This window comes from Centroberyx gerrardi, chromosome 2 (genome assembly GCF_048128805.1).
Source record: "Centroberyx gerrardi isolate f3 chromosome 2, fCenGer3.hap1.cur.20231027, whole genome shotgun sequence".
NCBI lineage: Eukaryota > Metazoa > Chordata > Actinopteri > Beryciformes > Berycidae > Centroberyx > Centroberyx gerrardi.
Window position 1 is genome coordinate 25,886,344 of NC_135998.1, and position 21,784 is coordinate 25,908,127.

General features: G+C 42.9%; 1 protein-coding gene across 6 annotated transcripts; it reads right to left on the reverse strand.

The window, feature by feature from the left end:
• Nucleotides 1–967: 967 nt before the first annotated feature.
• Nucleotides 968–21,315, reverse strand: LOC139913642 (tenascin-like). Of its 6 annotated transcripts, XM_078286365.1 has the most exons (23): nucleotides 20,835–21,315; nucleotides 18,948–20,261; nucleotides 18,499–18,762; nucleotides 18,058–18,173; nucleotides 17,325–17,478; nucleotides 15,819–16,088; nucleotides 15,018–15,203; nucleotides 14,825–14,914; nucleotides 14,272–14,535; nucleotides 9,240–9,512; nucleotides 7,514–7,822; nucleotides 5,993–6,265; nucleotides 5,592–5,714; nucleotides 5,068–5,211; nucleotides 4,820–4,939; nucleotides 4,445–4,588; nucleotides 4,130–4,260; nucleotides 3,857–3,989; nucleotides 3,297–3,448; nucleotides 2,961–3,057; nucleotides 2,688–2,849; nucleotides 2,126–2,289; nucleotides 968–1,933 (listed from the first exon to the last, which is right to left on the reverse strand). In XM_078286365.1, the coding sequence occupies exons 1-23, from the start codon at nucleotides 21,313–21,315 to the stop codon at nucleotides 1,823–1,825; spliced, it is 5,475 nt and encodes a 1,824-aa protein (XP_078142491.1). In that variant the 3' UTR covers nucleotides 968–1,822. The 6 variants fall into 6 exon arrangements, with proteins under 6 accessions (XP_078142491.1, XP_078142495.1, XP_078142492.1 ...); XM_078286369.1 differs by lacking the exons at nucleotides 5,993–6,265; nucleotides 7,514–7,822; nucleotides 9,240–9,512 and adding exons at nucleotides 8,262–8,333; nucleotides 8,761–8,961; XM_078286366.1 differs by lacking the exon at nucleotides 7,514–7,822.
• Nucleotides 21,316–21,784: the final 469 nt, after the last annotated feature.

Sequence of the window (21,784 nt, forward strand, 5' to 3'; positions counted from 1 at the left end):
TAAACACACTAAAGTTTCCAAGAGTTCTAGAAAGTTCTAAGAGAGAGAGAGTTCTAAGAATTTTATGCCTCCAAGCAACTGCCAAGTCTGCAAACAGAAAGTCCACCATTGCCATTGGCAATGGGAAACACAACTGAACTAGTGAAACCAACAAAGTAACAGTTTCACTTCTGATCTGCACCAGTTCACCCCAACTACAGGTTAGAAGACAACTGTAAAAAAGACATTGATTTTGCGAGCCTCATGTAGGTTGTTCCAAAGTCTAGGGCTCCAGTAGCAAAAGCATGATAACGCTTTGATTTTAAGCTAGACTTTGGATGGTGAAGAGACCCTTGGCCAGGGATATCAGGCTGCGCTCAAACTCATATGGAGTTAAAAGACTGGTGATATAGACCCAGCCTTGTTTTAAAAGCCTTCAGTAAAAATTTAAATAATTTATAAAAGTGATAGACAACCAGTGTGAAGAGGCTATGACTGGGTTTCTGAGGTATTTTGAACAAACTAGAGATGCATTGATTTCTGACTTCGGAATTGCAATTATCAAGATAAGGAAATAAAAGCACAAATAATTTTCTCCAGGTCAACAAGACTTTACTTAAGCTATTTCTTAGCTGATGAAAGCAGGACTGGAAAACCTTCATTTATATTTCTCAATTAGTCTGGGATCAAAGTCAAGGTGCCAAGGTTTTTAACTCGAAGTTGGAGGACCTGGGTCATTTTTAATTCAACTTATTTGAACTGGAGAAAGATGACACCAAACATTTAATTTTGAATGTTTTTAGACTTAGCTGTCTGCTGCTATATACACTGTGAGCAGCAGCAGACATCTACATACATCATACATACGCAGCAGATGTATGGAATAGAAAGTGAACACTGCCATCTGCTGTTGTGGAGTTGGAAATGGTTTAAATGTGGACCTTGAAAGTAGGACAGACACCTTTTATTAAAAGTACCTTTTATTGTATTGAAGATTACAGAGAATCATTGATTTTCATTCTATTAAAATAAGTAAATCAGAATTTAAACAGCTATTCAATGGTATTAATGGCCTCCAAGTGCTAAATCATGAGAGACGGTCTCTTTGTTGTCATATCTTTATGTGGCAACATTCCAAGGACTTCAATAGGTTCAATAAGTATCGTTTTATACATCTATCCTTCAACAGCAACACAATGAACTATAACTAGATAGATTAGTCCTGTCCACAACTCAGTTTAAGACGGAGGAACTGAAAGAAGTCAACCATACAATCCCGTAGAATTTAGAATTTGTGACTATGTGCCTTTGACATGTTATTGGTTCAGTCGATCCATTTACAGCATTTTATGGTGAATTCTCATATGAAGACATTTGTTTGGTCCAAAATCATCTCATTATCCCACTTTTTGTCACTCAGAAGGCTTGGCAAGATAAGTGGAATGACAAAGCGTAAAAGAAAAGAAAAAGTTTGTATGTGCTTTCATATTTATCAGTTAAATATCTACTTTCTCATGAAACTCAAAATGTGAAAGCAGAAATATAGCCATACGTACAACAGTGCCAACTCAGACAATATTACATCTTCCAATGGACAGCTACACTACAAAGGCTACCGCATTGACGACTACCTGCACATCTCGTTTCATTCCAATTGTGTTATCTTTGGTGTTAAGTTCTCATGTACATTTCTCACAGCCAGTTGAACCACATTCAGCACATGACGGCCTTGGTTTGTTGTTTCTTAGAGTGATTTGAGGATGAGGAGACACAAATGTTCATTGCTAGAGGTTGGGCAATGGGGGTAGGGTGTATACAAGGAAGAGGCGAGGGGTTCACGAGTCTACGATCTTTTCCGTCTGCTCTCAAAATTTCTGAAGTTGACCGGCCTAATCTTCATCTCTACAAATTCAATTGAATGCTCATGGCCCTTCCAATGGAACCAGTTGATCCCCTGTGGAAAAGTAGAATGTATATCATGAGAAAAATGGCTATATTAGTGAACTATTAACAAATTAACAAACAGTCCTGCTGGATATATGATCTGTGATAGTGTATTAATCATTCAGAGCTATTTTTCTCTGGATAGAAAAGGCAAAATTTCAAATTGTATGATTTTAACGATTTATATATATATGTTACATACCTTACTGTGACTATTGTCACCATATTTTCCCATGAGGTTGGCACGATGACAGTTTTTATACCAAAAGGCACCCTTGTAGGACAAGGCGCAGTTGGTGACAGCGATATCATTATCATTGTCATAGGTGGAGAAGGGGCGACCCTGGTGGTAAGTCATGGAGTCGCCTGGTAAAGACACAAAATTCATAATAATGGGATGAATGGGTGAATGTGGTCACACTTTTGGATTGATCACTGACTACACACCATAATCAAGAATATGAGAACTCATAAAGAATACAATATATCCAAGTGGATTTTTTAATTAAGAGTAATGTTGTATCTTATGGTTGTCTGTAGAGCATGCCACTAATAATGCCACAATTAGGGTTTTTATCCCCAAAGAGGTCAACCATGCACTTTGGATAAATGTATCCACCAAATGTGTGTGTGTGTGTGTGTGTGTGTGTGTGAGAGTCAGTGTGTTCAATTATTATATTCAATTGTTATTAATTAACAAACAGTCCTACTGGATGAATTAAGCCTAGCATGGAGTGTTTTCTAACTCTTGAAGTGACGCTTACCTGATGTTCCACTAAACGCCCCTAGATGGATTTTATAGCGTGAGCGTGGCTCTGCAACAATGAATTTGTCATACTGAGCATAGGCTGATTCCCCGTTGTCCCTCAAGTCCACACGCAGCTCATACTGGCCAGAGGATGTGATCTTATGGAGATTGGAGAGACCTGCAACACAGGTTTAGTATGTGTAAGTGAGTAAGGGAGTGAGTGAGTGAGTGAGTGAGGGAAAAATAGGGACAGAGAAAGTGAAAGAGGCTCGAGGATGTGTGCGCTTACCCAGCCAGAACTCATCATTCATGTTGCCGAAGCCAGCAGTGTAGTTCTTCCAGTTCCTGAAGAATTCCAGGTTTCCATTCTGGCGCCTCAGCAAGACCTGAAGAGTACAGCCTGGCTCTCATATGAGTGTCTCAACATTCAGAGTTTCATCCAGTCACAGCAGTCATAACATACATCACCTAGGTCACTGTAGGTGCTCCCTGTGATTAGAAAATCAGGTGTCCCATAGCTACTATTGATAAAACCACTCTAAGATATGTGTATGACTGTATCTGTAGACTTATGTTATCCAAAAAGCCCTCAGTCGCACTCCAGCGAGTTGACTTTCTTCCTCACCATCCATCCTCCGCCATCTGCGGTCATGTCACAGTAGACCTGGATGGGTTGGCTCTCCTCTCCCCCCAGATAGATGGTATACAGGCCTGAGGTCGTCTCCCCATTCAGTAAAGCCTGAGCGCAGTCCTTAGGGTGTCGGTACAACTGTCCAACTAAAAACACACAAATAAAAAGGGGTTCTCTTTTGGACCTCAGGGGACATAATTGGTTTATGTTTATCTCTGGTATAATATGCACTATATAGAACATAGTGTGAGAAAGAACTGGGGTACTAGACTTAAAAAAAAGTTGAAGGAAAAATACAGGTTTTTCCATTGGAAGCAGCTGAGACAGAGAATGAATAATAAGCGATCTAACTCAAAAAACAGATTAAATGAAAGGAATTTGAGTTTGAGGAAATAACAGAGTGCAGACAGGGAGTGGTGTGTGTGTGTGTGTGTGTGTGTGTGTGTGCGTGTGTGTGTGTGTGTGTGTGTGTGTGTGTGTGTGTGTGTGTGCGTGTGTGTGTGTGTGTGTGTGTGTGTGTGTGTGTGTGTGTGTGCGTGCACGCGCATGCTTACTGGTAGTGAAGATGGTGTTTACATGACGACTCCTCTGGCCTCCAGCGATGGCCTGCAGTCTGACATTGTACTCTGTGGAGCCAGTCAGCTGGCTCATGCTGTAAGAGGTGGCTGTCGGGCTCAGCACCACTTCCTGAATCCACACACCCACACACACACACACACACACACACACACACACACACACACATTCAAGCATTTACAAAGAATGCTTTAGCGAGTTGTGTAACATCACAGGGCATTGTGATTGAAGTGATACAGAGATGCACGTACCCTGACTGTTCCATCAGCAGAGGAGAAAGTGAGGGTGTAACCGGTGACAGCGGCCCGTGGAGGTCTCCATGTGAGAGTGGCACTATCAGTTTGAACGTTATTAGCTGCCAGATCACGAGGAGGATCCACATCTGAAACACAGTGTCCCACTGTAATTCTGCTATATGCAATAAAGGTATTATAGCTGGAAAATACGCAAGAATCAATATACATTTTGTCATATTTGCTGTACAAAATAACACTTGGCTGATTGTATGTATATCAGGACCTGTTATACATCTTGATAGGCATCCTTTATAGACCTGCTAGACCTACCAGTGATGAATTCAGTGGTGGCGGAGTCACTCTTCTGGGAGTCCCTCATGGCATAGACCCCGACTGTGTAGTGGGTGGCTGGAACCAGGGAGCCCATCTCAAACTCCACTATGTTCCCGGAAACATGCTCCGTCACTGGGAACACTGTAGGGCAGTACACACCCACTTAATGATCAAATCACATAATCAAAGTCTCCAAGCATCATTTAGATGGTTTCATTGTTGTAAAGTTGGATAATATACGGAAGGAAGGGAGTTGGAGCAATAGAGATTTCAGAAGTAAAGTGGTAATTAATGAAAATAAACAGTGACAGCATTTGAGGGGCATGTAGTGTAAATGACAAAAACAATAGTGTTGAAAGAACAGAAACACACCTGAATCAGCACTGTAGGTAATGACGTAGCCATCGACAGTAGCCACAGAGGGTTGCCACAGCAACAGGCCTGAGATGTCAGTGACATTTACTGCAGTCAGACCCTGAGGTCTGTCCAGAGCTGGAGGACACAGACATGAACACAGTCTCAACAGTGAATTCAATACAATACAAACTGACACCAAGGTCACTCCATGTCAGGAGCCACAGGAAACTATTAGTTTTGTGTATGGACGGAACAAAACGAACCTGTGGTTACGGTGTCTGTGCTGGGGTCACTTTCCTCCAGACCCGTCACAGCAGTGACTGTCACCTGGTAGGTCTTGCCAGGGACCATATTGGGCAGCAAAGCCTGCGACACAGAACCGTCCACAGTCAGTGCCATCGGGCTTCCTATGGAGGAGAAAGAACAAAACATGGGTCATGATACATGAACTGGATTGTTTTCAGTTGTATTCCTCTGACCATTGCCATACTGTGAGAGAAGTGTCCAACTATAAATACTACATAAATACATTATCAACACTTACTATATTCATTCAAAGACCAGTCATAATGTATGGAAACCTCCAACACACTCCACATAAGCATGAGCATTGAAATACTACAACTTTAACTACAACTAAACTCTAATCTGAACATTTATGGAAATTAAAAAAAAAAAAAGAAAACTAGCAAATGCCATTTGAGCACTAACTGTAACAAAACTAAAATAGAAATAAAATTTGGAAATTAAAAAAAAAAAAAAAATACAATATGGTATGACCCCTTACCTCCTTGAAGCGGCACATAGAGGATGCGGTAGTTATCCACTCGAGAGCGAGACGGGGCCCAGTGAACTACAGCTGAGGTGTCGGTCACTGCAGAGAACTGAATTCCCCTTGGAGAGCTCAGGCCTAGCAAAGTGCAAATGGATATGTGCAGACAGGAAAGCACAGAAAAAAGGGAAGTTAAAGTGAAGAAAATATGTACAATAATATGGTCGAAAATATCTAATTTCAGCTCAGATGCAAATTCAACTGCAACAAATGGTGTTTTTCAAAAGAACACTTTCCATTAGAGAGAGAAATGGAGTTAAGCCTAAACATGAGGAAGAAAGATGATTAGTCACACCCACTCAGTTTACAGACGTAGTTACTATGAAGCTACACACTTTCCAGTGTTTTTCATATACCTGTCTGAGCAACCCCAGTAATAGGTTGGGAGCGCCGCTCCAATGTGACACCATACAGCTCGATTTCGTATTCAGTGCCACCCATGAGTCCGGTTAAAACCTTGGTTCGCTCATCACCGAGGACGCTGTACTCTTGTGGATGGGTTAACTTTTTAGTGTCTCTTAGTTTGATCACAAATCTGTCAAACAAGTCTTCATCAGAAGTCCACGACAGACGGAAGCTGTCAGCTGTGATGTCCGAGACAAAAAGATGCTCCACCTCTGGCTCGGCCTCTGGTTGGAAAGGAAACATAATGTTGCAACAGGCCTGGTGTTTCCCCAGCGACATAAATCAACTTCTGAGAGATGGCTGAAGACATCAGTTCAGTTTGGTTGAAGCTGGCAATCAGGCAAGAAAGTTTCCAGGTAGCGAACATGGTTACATTTGGCCTGAAGGCCTCTTGCCCACCACCGGTCTGCCATGCTCACACATCCGTTAGTGCAAATCAAGGGTCAAGAACACAGCGGACGAGACGCAAAGGGCACAATGCATTCCATCAGTTGGTGAGTTTCTGGGCTAATTAAAAAGACAAGATGCTTTTTGTAGAGATGTTTATTTAGGTCAGTTAACAGGTTCACATTCCATAACAGGCTCTGTAACTGATCTGTTGGAAGGATTTCAGCAAACACTGGTGAGACCAGACACCCATGCGTCCTTCAGGCCAGCCTCGATGCATTCAGTGCATTCAAAGATCATGAAACGAATGAGATTAGAGGTTAAATCAACTGACATTTCATGCTCAGAATGCCTTGTTGATTCATCAGTGTTTTCCTACTTTTTCCAGCCTTTGAAAATTTGTTTAGTAGTATTCAGTGGTCTGTAGTTTCCAGTCACAAACACAGACTAGCCTGATCAACAAACCAATATGAAAAGGCGAGAGCAAGGTAAAAGTGAATATAATAGATGTCATTAGACATAATATAATATGTGATAATCATATTATGTCCACTGATATCTGCGTCCTCATTATCACCAATCAGAGATCTGAGGGAAAACACAGTTTAAAATATGAAAACAAACAAGGATGCTTGTTCATATTTTGGAGGTAAGGAGAAACAGACGGGAACTTCACATCTCTTCCTCCCTGTGACAAAGACGCATACGAAGAAAACAGGCTGAATGCTTAAAATGAAGGAAGAGGGGGAGATTAAGAACGGTGCAATTGTTCTGGAAAAGAGCGACGTTTGGTTAGATATCACTGCTCGGTTGAAGCTTCACCATCAAAACATGGCATTGACCAAAATGTATCAATACTTAAAACTCATTTTGTTGAATTATGCTACAACATGAATCAACTGCTATTGTTATACAGCAGGCTAGAAAGTGTTATGATGCAGTAATTCTTCCATTTATAGATCTGCCAGGTTGTGATGGTTAAACTTCAGGATTGGATCTTATGTAAATATCATACATACATATCTACACAGTGATCATTTTAGTAAGATAGGGATTGGGCCCTTGAAGTGCACTGTGAGCGGTACCTGTCACAGCCACTGTAGTCAGCGGCCGAGAGAGCAGCCCTGACTTTGACACCCCCGTCAGCCTGACCTCATAGCCTATGCCGGTGATCAGGCCCCAGATGTCCAGGTGGCTTTGGTTGCCTGGGACAGTGAACTCATGAGGCTCCAGCAGCCAGCCGGAGTCTGTCACCACTATGTGAAAATGGCTGAAGCCGCCACTAGAGGGGGCAAGCTCCTCCTGCTGCTGCTGCGGCTTCATCTCCCAGGACGCACGGAAGCCGTACGGGGTTATGTTCGAAATGGTCAAGTTTTCCACTTTGGGCAAGGGAGCTAGAGCGGAGTGGGTTTGATTCGTTTTCAAACAGGAAACAGATGTGGGAAGGGGAACAAGATGCCATTAGAATATTTTTGGGAGGATGATGCGTGCAATGGTTGCAAAAGCACAACTGTTCTTTTCAAATCATAGAATCTGTTATTTTACTTTGCTCCCATGTGTTAACGGTTTAACAGAAGCAAACAGGAGCAGTCATCATATTCAAAAAGGAGAACTACTGATCTGTATGTCTCCTGGATATAAGACTTGCAGATAAAAGCCATTGTTAAAATTCCAATAAACCGATCCTGGTTCAAATGTATTAGGCTGGGGGACAAATTTCCCTGAAAGATACTTCAATTCATTACAGAGTTTGGGACATTTTAATACACTCATGGATGCCATTTACTATCTATATGTGACTAGAGTTGAAGATATGAGTAAAATACATAGTACCTGTGATGGCATGGGCTAACACAGAGGGAGTGCGGCGCCCATGAGAGATACCATACAGTTCAATATCATAACCTGTGGCATCCATCAGGTTAGAGACCGTAAGGTTATGGACTTCACCGGGCAGCCTGAACTCCAGTGTATCAGACAGCTGCTCAGAGTCACTGACTCGGATAATAAAGCCATCAAAATGGCCTGACACTGCGCTCCAGGACAAGGTGAGGTTATCTGGGCTTACAGACGAAGCGGCTATGGGGCCCAACTGTGGGACGTCCTCTGAACAAAAAAGAATATGGCTTTTCAGTTATGTTGCGCTGGATATTGGTTAGAATAAAGTCAAGTTTAGATAATGGTTTGGTTGGAATGTGCAACTGTGTGGTCTGGGTCTTATTTATGAATGCAGTATAAATAAATGCATGCAAGGTGGTACCTGTAGTAGCTACAGCGAATAGGGGCTGTGCGTTCTGGCCACCGGTGCTGGCGTACAGCTTTATGTTGTAGCTCGTGCTCGCTTTGAGCCCGGCCATGACCGTGGAGCGCACCCCTCCAGGCAGGGTGCGCCCCATTGCCTGCGAGGGCAAAGCAGACTCTCTGACTTCTACTATAAAGTTATCAAAAGCCTTCTCTCCTGTCCTCCATGACAGAGAAAATCTGTCTGAGGTAATGTTAGAAACAACTAGCCTGGACAAATCAGGCTCTGCAGCTAAAGGGGAGAGAAAAGTATAGTATGTATTCAGTCCAGTGTCAGACTCCTGGGTCAGTGTGCATAAATTGAGTTAAAATAGGAATTCTGAGCTTGCCTCTTAACTCGGGGTGAAATTTAGATTTTCTTAAGTGCTGCAAAATTAGTTCTTCATGCATATAGATCCAAGTCAACTTTTACAGTGCACGTAAAAACTGAACAATTCTTTAAAAATCTTAAAATATAAATAACCCTCTTCTGTGTAATACTAATAATAAATACACATTAAATCAAAATACCTGTTGATGCAACAATACTGACAGCACTTGTTCGGGATCCCTTGAATATCCCATAGAGGTAGGCTATATAGTCAGTGCTGGGCCTAAGCCCTGTGATGTCGCGGGACATTACATTGCGGGATATGTTAAATTCCTCAGGCTCCCTCAGCCAATCAGAATCAATAATCTCCAGGATATAACCATCAAATTCTCCCTCAGTGCCGTTCCAGAAGATTGAAAAGCTCTCTGATGTTAAGTTAGACACATATAGTTTGCCAACCACTGGCTCGTTCACTAAAGAAAGAAACCATTATTAGATTTTCATCAAAGCCATTTTGCAGAACACAGTATGCCTAAAATTGTACTTCATGTGTGATGGGAAGTAGGCTATAATCTGTTCGTTTGATTTATCATGTAAAAATATGTGCAATGTTAGAGGGCACTCACCACCACCCACTTGCAATTCTTGATAGTCTGAGTAGCTCAATAAAAGATTAAATACATGCACATATTTTTGCATAAACAACAGACAGAAAATGGTCTGCTGCACTAAGTTGGAAAAATACATATGCTCCACTACAATTAACATAGAAAATAGAATTTTAAATTGATTATTGGTTTTCTACAACTAACACAAGGTCATCAACACAGAGAGTGAAAGATGGACAAACATGTAATGCCAAAGGGGAGAGAAAGAACAGCAAATAAGTGATAAGTGGCTGTAGAGGATTGGTCTGCAAGTTGACATGAATGAAGTGTTGATTTAAGTGTGAAAATGTGGCTGAGGAACAGAGACAATAGGATTAAAATAGTCTCTTCCAAGCACATGGACCAAGAGGCGATCATGCACTTGATCTGCAATGTTAATATCATGGAAGGGATGAATTCTGCGTAATGTTGCACCAGAGCAATTGCATACAGAATGAGAATGGGAAAAGAAAAATCCCTGCAAAGTGTTTTTCATGCGTTGAGGAATTTCCATTCATGTCAGTTCCATGCACAGAAACATGCAGTAGAAACAGAAGGCATCATTCAGATGTAAAACCAGGTGGCGTTGCTGTTAATTTCAGATTGAAATATCAGCTTTTTTTTTTACCTTGATAATGACAAGATGATTTAATCATTTGCCACCTAGTAGTTCAAAGGGAAACGAGGATATTTATTTTAACATTAGTTAGTTCTACACTAGTAGAATGAATGATAAATGTTATCAAAATCGACAAACACTTATATACCCTTGAAATTATATCCTTCACACATAGACGGACACTCAGAGCTCAAATGTCACTAGAACTCACGCATACTGTGAGCGCTTAGTTTAGACAGACATCCACGGGCAAACGATCTCTCAAGGTTAATCAATTACACACTGAATGAGGGTTGATGGAATGAAATGAGATGGACATGGACACACTGTCGACTGTGCGATGGTTGGGGGTGAAAGTTGTCGGTTTACTTTTGCAATCATTGCAGCACATCAGCATCAAAACTCACCACGATGCAAGGGATGGTATAGGGAGGGGGCTTCATGCACTTTGGTAATTGGGATGGAGGGAGCAGTACAGGGTAAGGGTGGTCATTGGAAGGCCGCTCGCTTGGCTCAGCGATGCGGCATGGGTGTGTGACACCCGTCACCCTACCCTCTCTCAGCTAGACACAAACAGTGGCTGGAGGGTAAGAATGATACATGGCATGTTGGTTAAGATGAAGCATTACAGTACACTGTGGCCAGGGTGTGGTACAGTTGATGACAAAACACAAATAGGGTTATTATGTCATTTCTCTCGCTCCATGCAATGTTGATGCTTAGTGTGGTGTGGACACTGTGAGCAGGACAACAGAGGTGCTAGTATGATAAACAGTGTGTGTCTGTGTGTGTATGCATATGGTTCACCACAGACCCCGACTGGAATAGAAAGGTGTGTGGTCAAAAATCAGCGGAAGGAAGGAAAAGAGAAGAAATAGAAGAGAAATACAGCATTAGAGGACAGAACGCTGGAACACTGCCAGTGGCAGGTACCTGTGGTGGCGTCAGTGTACACAGGTTCAAGGAAGGAGCCCTGATGCATCCCGTACAGAGCAACCATGTAGCTGGTGTTGGGAGTCAGCCCAGAGATGCCCAAGCTGAAGGCTTCTCCAGAGAGACTGAGGTTCTGGCTCTCTGCAATATGCTCCAAGTTTGTTACCTCAATGACAAAGCTGTCAAATTCCCCATCCTTGGGGCTCCAGGACACATTGAAGCTGTCCCATGTAATGTCAGAGATGGTGAGGTTCACCACCATAGGATTCAGCTCTTCTGGTAGATAGACAGATCAGAGTGGGGTCAATTGAATGGCAAGATGGGTTATAAAAATGAATCACTCTAGCATAACTTTTTAAGGCACATTAGTCATCACAAAAAGAATCAGAACTAAAACAATGATATGGGGTGAAATATGGGATGAATGAGGATGACATGAAAAAAGCAATATTGATTAAATTGGCACTGTTCACAAAAGCAATGCCACTTATCATTTACGTTTACATGCGATATAAGTGTGTATTCCAATTTCCTCTAAAATATAATATTACAGAATTTGCTTAACGTATGTCTGTGGAATAAAATGTTTCTTTATAGCATATAAAAGCAGACAGGACAAAGTATGGAGAGATCTCTTGCGATGAATGGCTATGCAAAGAAAGTTCTGCTCCATGTACCTGTAGTAGCAAAAACTTTGAGAGGTAAAGATCGCTCCCCTTCCACCAGCCCATGCAATGTAATATCATAGCGCGTCGAGGGGGACAAGCCCTCTATTTCAGCCTTCCTGACACTTCCCGGTACTGTGGTCACATGAGCTTGTGTCATCCCTGACCGAGCATCGAGCTCCACCGAAAAGCTATCAAAGGCCTCGTCAGGGGCTGACCAGGCCAGCTTCACGCTAGCGGAGGTCACGTTTGTGACCGCGAGTTCCCCAAATACGTCCGAGCTAGAGCCCTCAGGCTGAGCCCCGGAGGTCATCCCACCAGACTCAGAAAGGGATGGACCCCCAGAGTTTAGGGGATGGAGGGGACCTGGGGTTTGAACGGCTCCCGCATCCAAAGCAGACTGTGGTGTTGTAGGGGCATCTGTGATACTCAGCATAATTACATCTGGAGAGGTAGGCTTGGGTGCTACAGTAAATAAAAGTGTGTTAAAAAAAAAAAACATGTTACTGGCGCTGCTGGTGGGCAAAAAAACAAACAACAGATAACAACTAACCTGTGAACAAAAGATTAGATTAAAAGAAATAACTGGGAAAGTGTAGTATAAAGATATTAAATAGCATAAATACAAGTACAACATGGTATTACATTCATTGCTAATCTTAATCTACCTAGTCCTTGTGGAGATTCATGTTTATAACTGTCTCTTCTCAAAAGTGTGTTTTTTTTATTATCCCTGGTTCTCAAGGACCATGTGTTATATCGTCATGCATCAGAGATTTACTGACCATTTATGCGGAACAGCTAATGCATTAATGGCACATGAGTCAGTGTCATTAACTTTTGAAGGTTCTGAGTAGTCCACCAGAGTGGAAGTACACAGTTGTCTTCAAATGGATGGTGAAGCCATGCACAGCCATTATATTCCTGTTGTCCTGAAGAGAGACCGTTGAGTTTTGTGTTGTATGCACATCTCTATCGTAATGAGTCATTTGTTCAACATGCAAATAACTTGACGTCGTAATTTTCTTGAAATACCAGAGAATCATTTAACAAAAATGTGAATGGGATTACAAGCAATGAGTGAAGTGGATGGAATTACTGGCACAGACCTTCAGAGAGCAAAATAGTTGCATTTTAAAGCTCAAATGCAGGAAGAAATCAGGGTAGCCAATGTACTCTAATTCATTCTACCTGATGGTAATCAATGCCACAGGGGATCAATGAAGACATTGTACCCACACATTACTACTTGAAAAAACTGTTGATTTCTCCTTGTATTTGGATAGCAACATTCTGCCACAGTGCCGAGGCAGGTGACAGGTGGTATGAGGCCAAATGGCCTTTTTGTGAAAATACAATCATCTCTGTTGCATCCTCATCATGCCATGCCAAAGGTTCTGCAGATGATGATTGTCATCAAAATGATTCTTTCCTGGTGTATCTCAATGATTCAAATATTGGCATGCAAATCGTATAGCTACTTTGACCTAAGCAACTGTTTAATAACAATAAGACACTGGAGGGAAAAGCTGTCAAATAACACCAGGACATGGTGTCTCTAATCAACATTCAGTCCAAAAGAGAAGCTTATACCTGTGACTGCAACAGCTTCAAGTAGCGCGGATCTCTGGCTATCGGTTATCCCGTAAAGCTTTATTTGATATTCTGTAGATGCCTTCAGGCCTTGGATTCTAGTGCCAGTGGCATCTCCACGAAGTTGGACATCTTTCATTTTCCATAATCGCTGAGTGTCTCTATATTCTACTGTGAAACTATCATAGACACCGCGGGCCTTTAGTTCCCATGAGAGGTCAAATCCATCGGACGTTAGGCCCGAGATAGTCAGGGCTCCAAGCTCATCCTCAGGCCCCGTGCCAGAGAACTGGGAGTCAGAAGGGTCTAAATACACAAAGCTAATGACATTGTCCTCCGAGCCTGTGGGAGTCATTAGCTCAGGGACGTCAGAGTCAGCTAAGTAAAATGTGAAAGAGGCTACAAGAAAAACACAAAGGCACAAATCAAGATAGAGTAATTTTCGGTGTATGTGCATCTCATTGCTCTGTTACTGTTGGCTGCAGATTTATTTCCAAAATCATCAAATCCCTGGTGTAGTAATTCCAAATCTGAAGATTGAATGTTGGAATACACTGTCCTGCGAGTGGATCTGGTAAAATGCATAAACCTTTGGAACCCTAAACTTAACAAAATGGAAAAGCTTGCTCTCTTATTGTCTGTTTTGAAGACTGTGAAAGCCCTGTGAAAAATCTGAAGGACAAATGTTGCTCCTTCTGTTTTGATCTTGCTTTGAAAGCATGTGTATCATTTACTCTAAGATCAAATCGTGGCAACATTGGAATTGCCCACCCACCTGTGGATGCAGACAGAGTGGCGGGTGTGCTCTTCCTCTGACCCCTCTCTGAAGTCAAGGTGATGGTGTAGACCATGCCAGGAGTCAGGTTGGGCAGGACATAGGACGTGGCTGTGGCTGGGACGTCCACCTCCTCTACCTGACCGTCCCGGGAGACATACACCAGCTTGTAGGCGGTGATCTTGGCCCGGGGCTTTTGCCACGCCAAGGTGATGGTGGTCTCTGTTGACTCGCTTTCTTCCAGGTCTATGGGGGGATCAAGGTCTGAGGGAGATATAGAAAAGTCATGCATCAGGTGAATCAAGGGACCCAAAGCAAGGGCCAAAAACAAAAAAATAGTTAAACTGACTGATGGTAAAATTTTGCAAAATTTTGGTAATTTACATCTGTCTCCACCTCTGGCGCAGACTTGACACAAATCATAAATCACTTTTTCCCATTAGCTTCATGTTATCACCCAATTTATATTAACAGCCATAGATTGCCCATCTGTGTATTTATGTAGGAGAGTGAAGGATGGATGTTTGGACAGCTGCTCAGCAGTGTCTCTCACCAGTTGCTGCATTTGTAGTAGCGGGGAGGCTCTCTCTCTCGTTCTTCACAGCCGTCACTCCAATCCCATATTCTGTCCCTGGCTTTAGCCCTGCAATACAGAAGCATCAGGAGAAAATTACCTCCTAGTATGACCGATACGATGAAGTCTAGAGTTTGTATATAGTTGGAATTTGTACATGTTTGACCCTCACCGGTGATAGTAGCCTGTGTCGTTCCTCCAGGGCTACGTGGGAACAGCTCCTCCCCATGAGAGCCCCCAGAGATGGGGCTATACTTCACCCTGTAGCTGCCAACATCAGCTACACTGTTACTCCAGTCCAGAGTGATGCTGTCGTCGGTCTGGGACACGGTCTGCAGGTCCCTGGGGGCATCTAGGTCTAGAGGAAAGCGAAATATAATCACATTTAGAGTGTTACGTGCTCCACAATATGTGTTATTTTGGTTATTATTATGCAATTAGTTTAGATTTAGATTAGATTAGGTAGACCTTTAATGATCCCCATGGGGACATTGGGCCATTGAAGCAGCAAATGATATGATACAGCAAAGAAAAAAAAGGATATAATAAAAAAATGAAAAGAGCAAAACAAAAAACACAATTTTAACACTAGAACATACTGAGTAAAAAAATATGTATGAAAAACATGAAAAAATATGTACATTTATAGCATATAGGCAGGGTTTGAAACAAGATAAAACATACTGAGACAAAGAAAACTAATGGAAAATATGAAAAAAATATATACATGTATAGCATATTGTATAGGCAGGCTTTACAAAATGACAGCTGTAAAACATACTGAGACAAAGAAAATGAGTGAAAAATCTGTACAATATGAATTTACATGAAAAATATGAGAATAGATCCAGTATGAAAATAAATGAAAATATAGAGATACATAAGAAATGAGAAATGTGTTACCGTAGTAACTAAGTGGTGATATTTAGCGATTACTATGTTATCAGGATTGGTATGTGTTCTCAGTGCCTACCTGTGGTGAATGTGTTGGTGACGGGGTCGCTGGTGGCGTCTCCCCTCCTGGAGATCAGGGAGATCTGGTACTCTGTGTCTGGGCTCAGACTGTCAATGCTGTGCTGCTTGTCTGTGGAGGGAAGCTCCACACTGGTTCTGTCTGACGGGTCGGAGCTGGGCCCGTACGACACGGTGACTCCGTCCACGTGGGCCACCGGCTGGGACCAGGCGACCAGAGCCGAGGAGTCGGTCACGTCCTTCACCTCCACCTGCCGAGGGCCGTCGATCTCTGGACAGGATACACAGATATTGTCATTCTTTCATTTCAAATATTACAGTGAGGTGTTTCTTATGGAGGCACACAGCACATTTTTCTTCATCCAGGTCTGTAGTCAAGACCACCTTAGTTGAGGCAAAATCAATTCTTAAGACCAGGTCCAAAGGAGTCAAGACCAAGACCAAAATAGGCAATAAACACAGTACATGTCTTGACTATGTTCTGCTTGCTGAAAAAACAAAACAATGGCCTGTATGTGTGCGTGCATGTGTGTGTGTGGGTGAGTGAACAAACTGATTTAAATGCAAACACAACAGGGGTCAAAAAAGTGACAAAACCCCAAAGATTGTTGCTGTATGCCATCCATAAAACAGTCCTTCTAAGACTCGACTTGGCACTCACATAAGACAAAGCAATAGTTAGATCAACATAGGGAACTATTATGAAATATAATGCGATTCCCTTTCACTCTGATGAGCTTAGTACTTGACAGAGTTCCTGTGTTTACTGGTAGAGGAGAAATACTTCAGCTAGGTCTTACAGCACTGCTAAAAGGACCTCTGGGGATAAAAGGGTACAAAACGTTCATTGCATAACCTCACTTCTATCAATCATTGCTGTAAGCTGTGTTGAATTTCAGCCTATATAAACAAATGACATCAGATATGGAATGGTAAGACACTCAGGAGTCCATCAACAAGGACTTGTAAACGAAATGGCTTTTCCATGCACAAAGAAGATTGCTTAGCCTGGCATGCCACTTCTATTGCGTAAACAGCCTGAAGCATTTGACCACGTAATGTATGGACTAACACGCCGCAACAAAAGCTTCAACAAGGGTTAACGGCAAAATCCAGTGGAAAAACAAACAAACTATTATATGGTCATGCTAGGCTGAGATTCAGAGTTATGACTCTCTGCCTAAAATCTGTTAAATTGAACTGTTGGGCTAGTTGGGATTTTCTGTTGTAACTCTTCTTTTCATTGTGGAATTTCATGGTGCGACTGCAGTATTTATTTATTTTTTCTGTTTGCTCTGGTGATTTATGAGGTGTAGGGTTTTTCATACCCTACCAAGGGTATGATGGTATGCTGATAGTGGCCAGGTTGAGCAGCAAGGACAGGCAGACGTAACATCATCGTCATTATGAAGAGGACACATCTTATGATACAATCTGAGGCATCTGTCAACTCTAAATAAGGTGTGTGCTAAGTAAATGTTTGGTTACAAGACAGCTTGAAACCTACTGGTGGTGAATTTTTTGGATGTCTGGGGTCCTCTGGTGTTGTTCTTGATGATACTGATTGAGACTTCATACTCCTGTCCTGGTCCAAGGCCTGTCTGGTCGAATTTGTTTTGAGACGATGGAAGGGTATGCTCAATCTTTCCGTTCTCTTCTTTCTGCAAGGACACATAAAACACAAAATAAATCATACAATGTGTTGTATGCAAATTGAGCGTTGATCATGACACAGTAGCTACATAGTTAATAGTTAAATAGTTAAATAGTACAGGGTAAAGGGTGAAAGGACCAATAAACACTAGTGAGTGAACCCTGACGGACAGAATCATGAAAATGAACATGGGGATAATAAACGTTACATTTTAAATTGGGTATGAACTCTGAAGCAGCTGCTATATTCAGTGCCCTCTGTCTTCTGAGCCAGTACAGTTATTTCTTTTCAAAAAATTATTGGCTCAGATTATAAGCGATGGATTTAGTTCTGATACTTTGAAATCCAAACCTGACTTTACTGAAGATTTCCATATGACAAAGCAATCTAGTTAGTACTTCTGCGCAGACGATAAACATTTTAGCCATCTAGTATTTCCACAGTAAAAGTAAAGTAAATCCATGTTTTGCCAAGAATTCCAATAGGTTGGAATAGCTCATCGCCCCTCACTTGCCCCCTGTTGGTTAATAAAATCTTGGCCAAGACCTTCAAAAGAACTGTCTTGTGGAGAGATGGGCAGACTGACCGTGTTGCGGAAATAGATCTCCCAGCCATCAAAGGGAATGTCCAGCTGGTCCCACAGCACCTCCACTGAGGTCTCCCTCACTGACTTGAACTTCAAACCCTCTGGCTGTGGGAGATCTTTAGGGATGGAAACAAAAGATCATCAAGCCTGGTCAAGATAATACACTTGTATCACAGTATAATACAATACAGTAATACATAAATGCTGCATGGTATTACCATATTGATTTATCCATTGAGGACAATGTTGCTCCATTACAAATTTAGCACTAATTTATATGTTTTGGACCTAACTGACTGATTTTGTTATTCCATTACTGGTATAAGGACTCTTTCCAATTCCATCACAAAATTACTCTTCAATAACTTAGCTACTACAGAATATATGAAACTATTTCTAAAGGTTTTCTGAGTAAAACAGTTTAGACTGAGTGTGACGTACGTGTGTCGACCCTTGCACTGACAGGAATACTCCTCTTGTTGCTCAGAATGGCATAGACATGGATCAGGTACTCGATGCCGGGTTCTAACTCTTTGACAGTAGCAGCGGATTTGTCTCCTGGCACAGTGAACTCCTGGTGAAGGCCGCCAGGACTGGTGGGCGCGTAGGACACAAGATACTCTGTGACCAACATCTCGTTGTTCCAGGACAGATCCACTGTCTCAGGGGTGACCTCAGTGACAGTTAGGTCCTTAGGTGGAGACACTACGGAAAAGAAGGAGAAAAAAAAGAAATTCTGAGCATGTTGTCTTGGATGTAATAGATTTGGATGTAATTGCATTACACTGGATTTTCTATTACATTACATTTAGTAGACAAAGGGAAAGTCTCTAAACTTGTGAATCACCAAACTTTTTCATTTGTGCATTGGACTGAGTTGAGCCACTTACCTTCCGAGCAGTCTTCTCCGATGTATCCCTCATCACAGACACACTGGCCATTCACACAGCGGCCTTTGTCCTGGCAGTTGTTGAGACAGCTCAACTCCCCACAGTTGTCTCCCTCATATCCTTCCTCACATGCGCATCTGCCATTGATACAGCGCCCCCTATTGTTGCAGTTATCTGGACAGGTGAGCACAGAGCAGTCATCTCCTGAATAGCCTTCTTGACAGACACACTTGCCGTCTACGCAGTACCCCCGGGCCAGGCAGTCATTGGGACAGGCTTTCTGACTGCAGTCTTCCCCGGTGAAGCCCTCGTCACACACACATTGCCCGTCAATGCATCGTCCGCGGTTTAGGCAGTTGTTGGGGCAGCTCAGTTCACCGCAGTCTTCACCCGTGAAACCGGCATAGCACACGCAACGGCCGTCGATACACTCTCCACGGCCGTAGCAGTTTGAGGGGCAGGTCTTGATGCTGCAGTCCTCACCAGCAAAGCCCTCCATACACACACATTGGCCGTTGACACAGCGCCCCCTGTTGAGGCAGTTGTTGGGGCAGGACAGCTCAGAGCAGTCCTCTCCCTGGAAGCCTACATCGCAGGCGCACTGTCCGTTGATGCACTGCCCCCTGTTGTTACAGTTGTTCAGACAGGCCAACTGGCTGCAGTCCTCACCTTGGTAGCCGGTGTCACAGATACACATACCGTTGAAGCACGTACCTCTGCCATTACAGTCATTCAGGCAGGTGAGCTTAGAGCAGTCTTCTCCACTGTAGCCAACGGTGCAAACACACTGACCGTCAACACAGAAACCATTACCCTGGCAGTTGTTGGGACAGGTGCGCTCTCCGCAGTCCTCCCCGGTGTAACCCTCGTCACAGTAGCAGGTTCCGTTCAGACAGTGGCCGCGGTCGTAACAGTCTTTGGGACAGATGAGTTCAGAGCAGTTGAAGCCGGTCCAGGGTTCGTCACACACGCAGTCTCCGTCCTCACAGCGGCCACGGCCTAAGCAGTTGTTCAGGCAGTTGGTCTGAGAGCAGTCTTCACCAAAGAAGCCGTCAGAGCAGACGCAATACCCGCCTACACACCGGCCATTCTCTCCACAGTCCACAGGGCAGACCTCCAGTGTGCAGTCTTCTCCGGCAAAGCCCTTGAAGCACTCACACTTTCCATCCACGCAGCGCCCCTGGTCCTGGCAGTCGCCGGGACACTCGGGCTCAGTACAGTTTGGTCCCTTCCACCCAGGCTCGCATATGCAGCCACAGCTTTCAGCGCTGTAGTTTCCATGACCATTGCAGTAAGGCTTAGTTCCCACTTCACCTAAGACAAAGACAATTTGTAAGAAATGCCTTGAAATCACTTTGTTTCTGTATTTTACTACAATAGTTCCATTTTAGTATTTTATGTAAAAATATCATTACTATGGCATTGTATTCATGTATTTTGTAACACATCTATGTCGTTAAAACAGAATCAGCTGGAGCTTTTCTGTTTTAAATAAACATGCTTCACTCAGAAATGGTCCAATGCTTATTTTATTCATTGATGGAAAATACTCCTTACTTTCATGGGTATTGGAGCAACTACGTGTCATGCCTGTCTGAGCTATTATAAAGCCCTATTCAATCGTAACTGATGAGCTTTTGTCTCTGTAGTGTACAACACAGAGGATTCCACCCCCTCATTGAATTCCAATGAGCATTTTAACAGATGAATTGAACAGATGTGCCTTAAAACTGAAAGAGAAACAATGGAGTTACGTATCATCCCTTCAGTGGCAGGAGTTCCAATACTTAACCCCTCAGAAGAATGAAGGATTATTTTGCTGTATTGGCCATACCCTACATACCCATACATGACACAGTGGTTGACATTACAAGAGAGCACATATACCTGTGACCTGAGCAGTGCAGCAGGCAGCCCCGTCCCCGTTACACTGATCTCTCAGTGTCGAAACTTCTCCCTCCAGCATCTCCAGCCTGCTCAGGAGCGCTTTCAGGTCCGGCAGCCCGTCAGCACAGTCACAGGCCTGCCGGGGAATGTTGATGCGGTGGGTGAAGACAATCTGGTTGTCCTTGTCGATGGTGTGTTCCGTGGTGTGGAGGTCCGAGGAGGCAGCTGCGTCTTTGGGATCGAGCAGCGCGCTATCCGGCGCGTCCAGGTTCACAGAGCACATGGAGCTGGCAGGGACGTTGATGTTATAGACGTGGTTGAAAACCACAGGTTGGTCCGCACTGGGGAGGGTGATGTTGTCTTCTCCAGAGGGGGCCAGGGTCTCTCGTCGATGCCTAAGTATTTTCTTCACCAGCCCGGCATCGGATAGGCTGAGCAAAGCAGTCAAGAGAAGGCAGCCTAAAAGGCCCTTTGTACCCATGCTAGATGTGGATTTAAACCTTTTATTGAATGCCGATTCTGGTTTATGGTGAAGGTCCTTGAAAACAAACAAAAAGAACACAATTAATCACACAAAATTCAGTTTGAATGTTCAATGTGCAATATCCAATGTATTCAATATAGTAAGATACATATATAATATATATTTAGCTGACTGCATCTGATTAATGCATGTTTACCAACCCTATGGCTTAATATTCCTGCAAACAATAAAGAACCGTATAGCAACAACATAAATGTCAACAACCTAGCAGTCAGAAGCCATAAATTAACACATTCCTGGAAGGATGAAGTGAGTTGAAAAACATCCCCAATGTACGTCATCACCTAATTACCACCATCTCCTCAAAGGCACTCCCTCTCACCCTCCATTTCCCTGAAATGGTATTAAACTGACCATAAAATTAATGAGCAGTTTATGTTTTACTCTTTCTTTACTCAAAAGCAGG